Source organism: Pinus tabuliformis, chromosome 3_2 (genome assembly GCF_031772625.1).
Source record: "Pinus tabuliformis cultivar Carrire ecotype Pingquan chromosome 3_2, CPIR1, whole genome shotgun sequence".
Lineage (NCBI taxonomy): Eukaryota > Viridiplantae > Streptophyta > Pinopsida > Pinales > Pinaceae > Pinus > Pinus tabuliformis.
The window spans coordinates 1,044,279,679-1,044,290,689 of NC_142302.1; the positions used below are offsets into that span (position 1 = coordinate 1,044,279,679).

Genomic DNA, 11,011 nt, shown 5'->3' on the forward strand with positions numbered 1-11,011 from the left:
CAAAGTGCAAAAGAGAAGAGAATTTTGTAGTCATATTCCAAGCCACAGAAGGAATCAAAGCCTACATCTGACCCTCTCAATTGGAAATTGCTTTGAACAAGATTTCCAATGATGTGTAGAAGTCAAAAAATGAACTCCTGGATCAAAATATACGGTCTTCTAAAGTTTCAAGGATTCAAACCTTAGGAAAGAAGGAATATCGGAGGTACGATATCAAAGATCGCATATCGGAGATCGAACAACATCGAATATTAGCGATCGCACATCAGAGCAGCATGGCATATCAATGCATCGCCTATCAGAGGTCCGATATATTGAAGATAGCGGATCAACAGTCGTAACATCGGAGGTTGGAGGAGATTGCATGTCAGAACATCAGAAGGTTGGCGATTGGAGAATCAAAGCTTCTTAAGTGTAAACCTTTTAAAATTTGTGATATTGTAAAAGTTCCTATTGCATTTAAAACCGTCAGGGAATGTCAATAAAGGTTTACAAAGGATTTCATTGCAAAACAAAAGGTGGATGGATCATTTTCTCTCTCCTCGAGAAGGACACGTGGCAACATCTGATTGGTTCCGATAAGTTACACGTGGCAGCATATGATTGGCTCTGATAAAATCACATGGCAACATATGATTGGTTTCGATAAAGTTACAATGGAATCTGACACAAGCAGGACGTGGTAGTACGATAAGACATGTGGCAGACAATTTTGGAATTTTGAGGGGCCTATGGGGGCAAATCAGGGTGACACATGTCACCACTCAGGAAGTGCCACATGGAATGATGACATCATGTTAGAGGTCGCATATCGGAGAATTTGAAATATCACAACTCCCATGTTATTTCCCCGATTGGAAACCTCCAATACAAGGGGCTCTGATATTGGGCTAGCACACAGTCACTAGAAGAACTTAAAGGAACATGGGTGCAAAGAACTTTACAAAGGAAAAATGGCCCCCGGGTAGGAACAAAATGCCCTAGTGCCTTAAGGCCAAGCCTTCGGTCATGACTCTTGGTCCTATGATGAAGAAATGCAGAAAGGGGATAAACAAAAGGGGCCAAAGGATATCAGAACTCGCTATTTTGTAATGTATTTAAGAGTAAAAGTCCCGATGAGGAAAAACTCTGATATAACATTATGGCTATATTACAGGGCATATAACACTCTGATAGTGAAATGGAGGGAGTTATGTGATGGATGAGTCGGAAGCTGTGATTCCATGACACCACCAAGGCCACCACAGTTGATCGCTCCCGGCTCTAGAAAGTGGTAAGTTCAAGCGGTGAAGGCAGAAAGCGACAGGTGAACCGACAAAACATCATGGCATAGATGTGGCCTGATCAGAGGCCATCATAGGAATGACAGGGAGATGAGAAATGCAGGGAGCAGCTAAGCCCATAAGGTCTAGAAGAGTTAAGAGATGGATGTGGTAACTATAACCACCATTGATAAACCATCATAGGAATGGCATGGAGATGAGAAATTCGGGGAGGATCTAAGCGCATAAGGGCCACAAGAGTTAAGATATGGATGAGTCAACATCTATAACCACCATCAATAAATTGTGTCAATAACCACTGTCGAATTGGTATATTCTTTCTAGGCCGACGAATCTGCTACAGTGTCGTGAGGATGAACCTCATAATAAAAAGCCTATCGACTTAATTATTAGTAGTAAAAATTTTAATATTTTTTAAAATTAATTATTAATAATATAAATTTTATCATTTCTTAGAGTAATTATTATAATATAAATTTAAATGCTTTATAATAAGATTGTTTTTTTTTTGTTCGGTTAGTGAGACATGTTGTGGGGATTGAACTTTTGATCACCTAGATACGCAAGGGCTTGTCATCATGGTTTTTTCCAATTGTGTTACCACCCATGGACCATGCTTGGGGGATTGAACTTCTGATCACCTAGATACATAGTGCTTGTCATCATGTTTTTTGCCAATTTTGTTACCACCCACAGATCTTTGTAATAAGATTGTTAATTAAATTAAATAAAAAGTACTAAGGGGAAAAATAGAATTCATAATATGACTTATATGAAACAATCCTACAAATAATTGTTCAAATGTAGATATAACAGTGTATTGAATTCACAATTAAATATTTAAATGTAAATAATAAATTTAATATGAAATACATTTTTAATAATATAAATATTTCAAATTGAAAATAAGAAGTTAAATTTAAAGTGAGGTAATATCTAGTTTAATATATGAGTTTAAGAGTAAAAGTTATATGAATACATGATTCTATTGGAGATAGTTTTCTTGTATATACTATATAGATGTATAGGTTGAAATTGTCTTTCAATTTTAAAGTAAGATAAGAAAATATTTATGATTGGTTAAGAACTCATCTTCCTTCAACATAAGGAAAGTATTAATGACCTTAGACCCACCCTAATAAACTAGCACATCACTTCAATTGCTGTGGTTTTCTTTAAATAATAGTGGAAAGTTAAAGTATTATTTGGGAATAGTAACCAATAATAACTATCCTGAATACTAATTGACAATACTTTATAATAGGTTTTTCTACCCTTCAAAAAGTTTAAGTAATATAAATCCACTATAAACATATTATCAAATTTGAACTGTAAACCTCTTCTAGACATTATTATTATTACTAGACAAAGTGATACACATTTAATTTAACATTAATAACTGCATAGAGAGCAATACTTTTAATATTAGATTCAAATATTTTCCTACACATATTTTCTTCTTGTCTTAATTCTTATTATTGGGGATAGGATTTTAGTGTAGCACTTGGTCATTTTATTGGGTTGTATGTTGTGATAATGAGCTCACTTCTCATCCATGCAAGTTGATTGATCATAGAAATCAATTAAGAGGCATTGCAATTGCAAGAAGCGGAGTTGAAGAGAATGTATTGGAGAAAGACAATAAAGTATTAAAAAACAATTGGTGGTGTTAAGTTGTATAATTGGTTAATAATCAATTGTGTATGATTGACTATGAGAGTGTGACTCTAGTCCTCTAGATCACTGGATAATAGTCATCATTTCTTCCTTACATAATGTCCTGTGAAAGACATTTTTCATGTAACCTTGTCAAATTTTGGATCGTAGAGTCTCTAAATTTAATATACTTTGATCTACAACACCAATTTCTACCCCACTATAATTATATAAAATATATTTCAGAATTATGAAATTCCTTTAATAATCACCTCTTCCGATAATCTTTATCTTTAAAAGATCTTATAAGGAAGTGATAAAAAGCCATATGAAAGTTAGATATCCTTAAACCGGTTTAGACAACATCTTTAAGCTTCATATTGTGGTTCCTTTTTTAACAAGAAATAAAAAAATCTTTGAAATGAAAATTGGGTAAAAGAATAGATTTGAATAATATTAACAGGGTTATATTGGTAACAACAAAAGTTAAATCTAAGGATTAAAGATAGCGTTGATAAATAAGCTATACATAATGTTTATGGGGTATTCAAAGACAACCCAAAATTGAAAATAGCTGAGGTGTGTTTAAATACCATGAAAATAACTTCTTAGCTGTATCTTTATACATTTTCAATAAACAAAAACAAATAGTTGAAGTGGAAGCCTTAGTTCTAAGGTATTAACTCCCTCAATCTTGAATTCCAAAGAATTATATAGAATACAGGATTTCAAATTGCTATTAATGGAAATAATAAATCTCTTGGGACATCTCCATCAAGTATGATTAGATTAAACTAATGTTAAAAATATTTTTTCTAACTTATCATAAAAATTATAAAAAATAATTTAATTAGAAAAATAATATTATTAGAATGAGAAGGAAGATGGCTCTGCTTGACCGCTGTGACTTCCATGGAGGCCTCGGGGCCATAACCCCGAGGATTGACCATTTCTGAACCCACACTTTGCTGACCTGAGGCATTCACACCCTCTCTGCTTGGTTTAACCCTCCGTCGCGGTTATTGCTTGGAGACTTTATTGTGAAGCACTTCTTAACCTCACCCCCATTTCGCTGCCTCCTCAACACTTGCTTCTTTGCCGACCGTAACTGTCAATTCGCTATGGATTCGGAAGATGTGATGGCCTACAAGGTAGACCCCAACCCCGACTAGGTCATCTGGGCTCACCACCGAACTGGGACAGGCTCTGGTCCCTTTGCTGCCAAAAAACACCCGCTGACAGTTGCCCAGTCCATTCTGTTTCGCTCAAGCTCCTCTGATAAACACCCTCTGCCTACCATTCACATAGATGATCTTCCTGGGTTAGATTGTCCTCTGTTATCACCTGTGACCCTCAATCTACTGGGCACATGCCTTCAACCCTCCCCTACTTTCGTTTCCCCCCTGGTTCACCCTCCACAGTCCTTATTTCCCTCGTGTGCATCCTCATCCTCTCGCATTACTCCAATTGGACCCTCTCCACTCTGCATCCCTGCTCACTCCAATGCAATCCTAGCTCCCAGCAGTAAAAACCCTAACTCCCCTATTCGATCTGGGTGCTTCAGCTCCCCTATCGCCAATCCCAAATCCACCCAGTCCACCCCCCAAACCGTCAACCAGGGTTGCAGGGGCCTGCTCAAGGATCATCCGATGGCCCACCACTCAGATAAGCCCAAGAAGGGAAGGTGCCTAAAAGCTGTGGATAGAGACATTAACCTTACCCTTGGCGAGGACATTCCGATGGGAGAAGTTGCAGACACGGCTAAGAAGGTTTTGGTCGGACGTGTGCGAGGCAGAAACTACACAGTGGAATGCCTCCACCTCTGGACCTCGGAGATTTGGGGTTCCCTTCTCAAAGAACTTCCCATCATCAGAGTTTTGGCTCGTGGCTGGTTTTCCCTCTGGTTTCATAGGGAAGAGTACACAGATTGGATCCTCTCACGTTTCTGGCACATTGAGCTTGCTCCAGTTCTACTAAAGAGATGGGATCCCTTATTCGACCCAGAGCGCGAACAGATGGGTGCAGGGCCGATTTGGGTTCATTTTCCTGGCCTCCCAATGCAATTTTGGACCCCTCTGGTATTCAAGCGAATAGGAGATGCTCTGGGGACATATCTAGAACACGACCAGTCTTTTGAAAAATATGGAATTATGACAATGGCGAGAATCCTTGTACATCTAGATACCAGGGAGGGACTGGAGGAGAAAATAACCCTTCACTGGCAGCATTTCTCGTGTCGCCAGAACCTGGACTATGAAGGAGTGCCCTTTTGCTGTCGAAGATGCCACAAGGTCGGGCATCTGTACAAGGATTGTCCTTTACTCTCTTCATCTGCTCAGGAGACTGCAAGGGGTGTGAAACACTGTCTATCTGAAGATCTGAATGTGGATGAGCAGCCCTCAGGACAGGAACATCCTAAGGAAGCGGATGGAGTCTCTGTACAATAAATCAATACTCCAAGGATTCCATCTACATCCCCTCCACTGTCTCGTTCCAGGTCTGCGGGGAGAGTTGCACCTACATCTGATAATGATCCTATTTCTAGCTCCTCTGCTCTTCTTTTTAATCATGTTCATTCCTCATTGTACACTCTTGCATCTCATACAGATTCTATTCTGAGCCCACAGTCCCCCATTAATTGTGGTTTTGAGCCCCCCCTCCCATTTTCTCGACCACCCCTCCATCTATTCTTGCATTTACCCCCCTCCCCCCCCTTCCATCTCCCCCCCCTCTGTATCGGGCTCCCATTCATACAATCTTTGATCTCGACCTCTGCACAACATCCCCCTGCTTGGTCTAGGTATACCCCCCCAATCTGCAGAGTCTAAACCTATCAGAGGTAGACCTTCCAAGCTTGCTAAAGCCATCAAATCTGCGGTGGCTGATGTAGCATAGGGTCATCAGACCACCATCGAAAGGGCACTTAGAGCATCCGAGCCCCTTGAATCTGTTCCCCTATGATTTGGCTTTCCTTCAACTGCAGGGGATTAGCCAACCCTAAGAAAAAACTGGCTCTTAAGCGTCTCCTGAATCGTACCCCCTGTGACATATTACTCCTTCAGGAAACCCTTGGACCCACTGAACTGATTACCAGAACCCTACTTTCTCTCCTTCCTGGTTGGCACTTCCAAGGCCTGGATGCAGTGGGCAGATCTGGAGGTCTTGCCATGGGCATTAACCCTAAAACCATCAAAGTGATATCCTCTTGGGGTGGTTTAGGTTTCTTGGGCATGGATGTTCTTGCTGCTGATTTAGGTAAACACATCTGAATCATGAATATCTATGCCCCCAACCAGAATAGACTTGCTTTCTGGCATTCCTTTCTGGTTAACCCAATGATCACTAGCTCCACCATCATCGGAGGTGACCTAAATTTTTCCATTGGGAATGAGGAATCCTGGGGTCATCACTCACAGATTGACCCTCTCTCAGACCAGATGAGCTCCCTCCTGGATCTCCATGGGCTCATTGATGTCCCCATGAACAAGAAAATGCCCACTTGGCATAACAGACATACTGGTGAAGCAACTCTTGGAAGAAGGCTGGACAGATTCCTTATTCATGAAGAGCTCCTTCGAACCCTCACCCTTTACAGACAATGGGTTGGCTCGGGAGGCATATCGGACCATTCTCCCATCTACCTTCAAGTGACTGGTCCTTCCAGGAAGCCTCGGGCCCCTTTCAAATTTAATTCATCATACTTAAAAGACCCGAACTATGTCAAATTAGTTTCAGATTACTGGCGAGCACAACCTCCCCTCAGAGATCAGAGAAAGGCTACTGATTTCTGTAGGCACTTGAATCAGCTCAAGAGACTAACCATTGACTGGTCCAAAAGGAAAAAAGAGCGGGATGAACAGTCTCTGGTGGACATTGAAGACCAGCTTGCCTCCTTAACTGATGAAAATGGGCTTGGCTTCTTATCCAATGATGCTAAGATCCATCTGGTGGAATTGGAATCTCAGAAATCCAAGATCCTTTTGGATAGGGAAGAGTTATGGAGGCTCAGAAGTAGAGCAATTTGGATGCAAGCAGGGGATGACAATACCAAATTTTTTCACAATTTTGCAAATGGAAGGAAAGCCAATAACACCATCTGGTAGATGCCCATGGAACAAGAGAGTCTAGCCACTACTCACTCTCAGCTAGCTTGACTTGGAACTGCTCATTTCAAAAGTATATTTAAAGCCTCCTTGACCCCCTCTTTGCCCGAAATCATCAACCTGGCTAGTCACTTCCCTAGATACTTGGATCTAGATGGCATCGATGATCTCATCAAACCTGTGTCTATGGGGGAACTTGAAAGCACTCTAAAATGGTTCAAGAGAGATAAAAGCCCAGGCCCAGATGGCTGGCCTGTGGAATTTTATATTGCCTTCCTGGACATTGTTGGTCCGGACCTACTTGCAGTTATTGAAGAGAGTCGGACCCTTGGTCGTATATATGCCCCCCTTAACTCCACCTACATCGCCCTCATTCCAAAATCCGACTCCCCCTCCTCCTTCAATGACTTCCATCCTATTTCTCTCTGCAATTGCCTCTACAAAATCATAGCCAAGATCATAGCCAACCGCATCAAACCTATTCTATCTGATCATATCTCTCAAGAAAAATTTGCTTTCCTTCACAACAAACATATCCATGAAGCCATCGACTCAGCCCAGGAAGCCCTCCACTCTATCAAATTGAAAAAGCTCAAAGGGATGGCTCTTAAAATAGACTTATCAAAAGCCTTTGATAAAGTAAGCTAGCTGTACCTCAGAATGATCCTCACTCATCTGGGCTTCCCTTTGGAGTTCATAAGTTGGATTATGGGCTGTATTACATCTGTTTCCTTTGCAATTCTCATCAATGGGTCAGCCTCCCATCCCTTTCAGGCAGAAAGGGGAATAAGACAGGGTTGTCCACTATCTCCTCTTCTATTTCTCCTTGTTATGGAAGGCCTAAGTAAATTGATTGACTTAGAGAAGCGAGCTGGGAGACTCAGGGGATTGAAGATTACTGATTATTTTACATTGACTCATATTCTCTTCATGGATGATATACTTATTTTCCTCAGTGGGAGTGTACAGGATATCATTACCTTAAAAGAGTCATTAAAGCTTTTCAATATTGCTACAGGGATGGAAATCAACAAGGAAAATTCCACTATATCTTTCTCAGAATGCTCCCATCAGGAAATAAAACTCTCACTACAAATTTCCCATTCCAAGTATTAGATCTATAGGCCAGACTGAAGTACCTGGGTTTTAGACTCAAAGAAGATGGTTACAAACTAGCTGATTGGATCTGGCTGATTACTAAGGTGGAGAAAAGAATTAATATCTAGTGTCATCGCTTCCTATCCAGGGCGGGAAGATTGATTCTTATCAAAGCAGTATTAGAAGCTACCCCTGTTTTTTGGATGTCTTTGGCATGGATCCCCATGGGGATTCTTAACAGAATACAAAAAGTTTGCAGTCATTTCCTGTGGAAGGGTTGGAAGGATGGGAAGCCTTTCGCCTGGGTTAAATGGAGCAAAATTGCAATCCCCAAAAAATGGGGAGGTTGGGTCTAAAACATCTTCTGGCTTTTGCACAAGTGTTGACTGCTAAATAGGGATGGTTACTCCTAAAACACAAGAGTCTCTGGTCGGAGGTGATCTCCCACAAATATATCTGGCCCAGCTCCATTATTGATTGGATAAGGCATCCCTCTTGGAGTAGAAAAGGAATCTCAATCATATGGAGGGCCATTCTAAATACTTTGCCCATCATCAAAAGTGGTCTCACCTGGACTGGCAGTGGGAATGTATATCAACTACCACCAGAGTTGATCACATTCCTAAACAATATTGGCATCCTGTACATTTCACAACTTGGAGACCACCGAAATACTTCCTTTCTGTCACAAGCTTGGCACTCTGGGGTGGAGTGGAATATCCCGATTCAATGGGAAAGATTGTGGAAGAATTATATACAAGCTCTAATAGAGTCCCACGTTCACCTAAATGAAGAGGAGGATGAGTTAATTTGGGGTCATTCCAAAAATGGTCATTACTCTTCTAAGCAAGGTTATGTCATCATACAAGCAGAGGCTAAACCGGATAGATTGAAAGGCTGGTGGACTCACCTCTAGAAATTGAAAGTGCCCCCGTGCACTAGACTATTGATGTGGAATATCCTCGAAGATAAAACACCCACAGGGACAAATCTAAGGAAAAGGGCTTTCACAGGACCATCATGGTGTGTACTCTGCCATCAGGAGGAGGAATCGACTCAACACTTATTCCTTACTTGCCCTATATCTAAGATGCTCTAGACGCAAGTTTTTATTTCTCTCAATATAAACCAAAATTGGCGTGGTGAAGATATCTCTAGCGCTTGGGAAAGCTAGTGGGGTGAAGCAAATGACCCAAAGATAAGAACCTACCGCTCCTGGTCTCTTGGCACATTTGGCTGGGACGTAACAGTATCATCTTCCGCGACAGGCCTATAAACTGGGCACTGTTTCCACCTATGATTTGCTCTCGGTATGAGGAAATCCCAGCTGAAGAGACCATCAGCAGAGGATCGTTATTCAAGGACAGATTGACAAAACTTGGACGTGGGCATATTTTGATGGGGCTGCACAAGCCCAGGGCTGCGGGGGTGGCATAATTTTCCATCTATCAAACACATACTTCTTTCAGATTTGCATGGGCTTGGGTGAGGGCATAAACAATTTCGCAGAACTGATCTCTCTTCGACATTTGATTTATTTTGCTATCCTCAAACAGTGCAGACATATTCAAATATATGGGGACTCCAAAAATGTTATAAATTGGTTTAACAATGCAGCTACATGCCATGCATTTTCTCTAAGAACTATTATGGATGAAATTGTTTTTTTAAAACACATTTTGATCATATTTCATGCTCTCATATCTATAGGGAGCATAATGAAAATGCGGACAATCTGTTGAAAGAGGCAACGAATCGTCCTCGAGGAGAATGGTTGATCACTAAACATACTCCAGAAAGAATCTATCAGTACTTTCACAGACCATATGTAGACCAGGAACTTTGGAGGGGGGATAACCCCTAAGTTTTTTTTCAGCATGTTTCTTAACACAGTTATGTAAATATTGTAATTAACTCTTTTGAGCTTTTGAACAGTTATCACCATCTGGTGACATTTTGGTTTTGTAATAGCACAATTATGCACAGTACACCCTACTGGGTCTGCTTAGCATTTATTTCTAAACTACTATCAGTTGACTAAGGTCATAGCTTGCATATGCTGACGGGCATCTACAACATGTAATTTCAGCAATTAATGAAATTACGATATCTTTTCCCTGGGAAAAAAAAAATTATTAGAATTATTAAAAATAATTTTAAAAAAATGATATTATTGTTTACATCAAATCAATAAATAAGTTACATCAAACCCCTTCGCCTTCCCATCTATTCACATAAATGAAAATCCATATCCCTAATCAATTTGAATAAAAATTTGTCCTCCCAAACCACATTCCCATCTATTCACATAAATGAAAATCCATATCTCTAATCAATTTGAATAAAAATTTTTACTTCCACTTATGAAAGTCCATATCTCTATTTTTTAATAAAAGGGAAATTTTCGCTTAATAATAAAAAAAAATTCACATTATCACCCTAAAAAAAATTTAAAACTCATTAAAATATTAAATAAGTGGATTCCCATCCGATCCTATCCACCCCATCAATTATCATAAATGAAGGTTGAGAGTAATTTTAATTTTATCCCTTCATTTATAAGAACCCGTATCCCTAATCTAACCCATATCCCTGATCTATTATTAAAGTGTAATTTTTTATTTAATAGTAAGTAGAAGTTTACCATCATTATAAAAGTTGGTAAAATGAATCTACCACCTTCACTTTTATTGTTCTTTTTATATCACATATATATTAACATGGAGAGAAGATTTCAACTTTTATTCCTTAGAATCTACAAGGAATGTTTGCTTTTCTAATTGCACCTAGAAATGTTCAGTATTACAAGTGTGAATTACTAGATGGTGGAGCCACTAAAGGGGACATGTCATATCCATATGATAATAAAAA

The 11,011-nt window shown here is 39.8% G+C and overlaps 2 protein-coding genes across 2 annotated transcripts; both read left to right on the top strand.

Annotated features, from left to right (window-relative positions):
- Positions 1–4,588: 4,588 nt before the first annotated feature.
- LOC149184169 (uncharacterized) lies at positions 4,589–5,386 on the top strand. Its single transcript, XM_089415253.1, has one exon. It carries the CDS (start codon positions 4,589–4,591, stop codon positions 5,384–5,386), a length of 798 nt encoding a protein of 265 aa, XP_089271379.1.
- Positions 5,387–6,418: 1,032 nt separating this feature from the next.
- On the top strand, positions 6,419–7,042 carry LOC149184170 (uncharacterized). The gene has a single exon (XM_089415254.1). The coding sequence runs from the start codon at positions 6,419–6,421 to the stop codon at positions 7,040–7,042; it is 624 nt and encodes a 207-aa protein (XP_089271380.1).
- The last annotated feature ends 3,969 nt before the right edge of the window (positions 7,043–11,011 follow it).

Excerpts from the sequence above, each read along its gene's own strand:
- LOC149184169 (XM_089415253.1), top strand. The coding sequence starts at position 4,589 with ATGGCCCACCACTCAGATAAGCCCAAGAAGGGAAGGTGCCTAAAAGCT.
- LOC149184170 (XM_089415254.1), top strand. The coding sequence starts at position 6,419 with ATGAACAAGAAAATGCCCACTTGGCATAACAGACATACTGGTGAAGCA.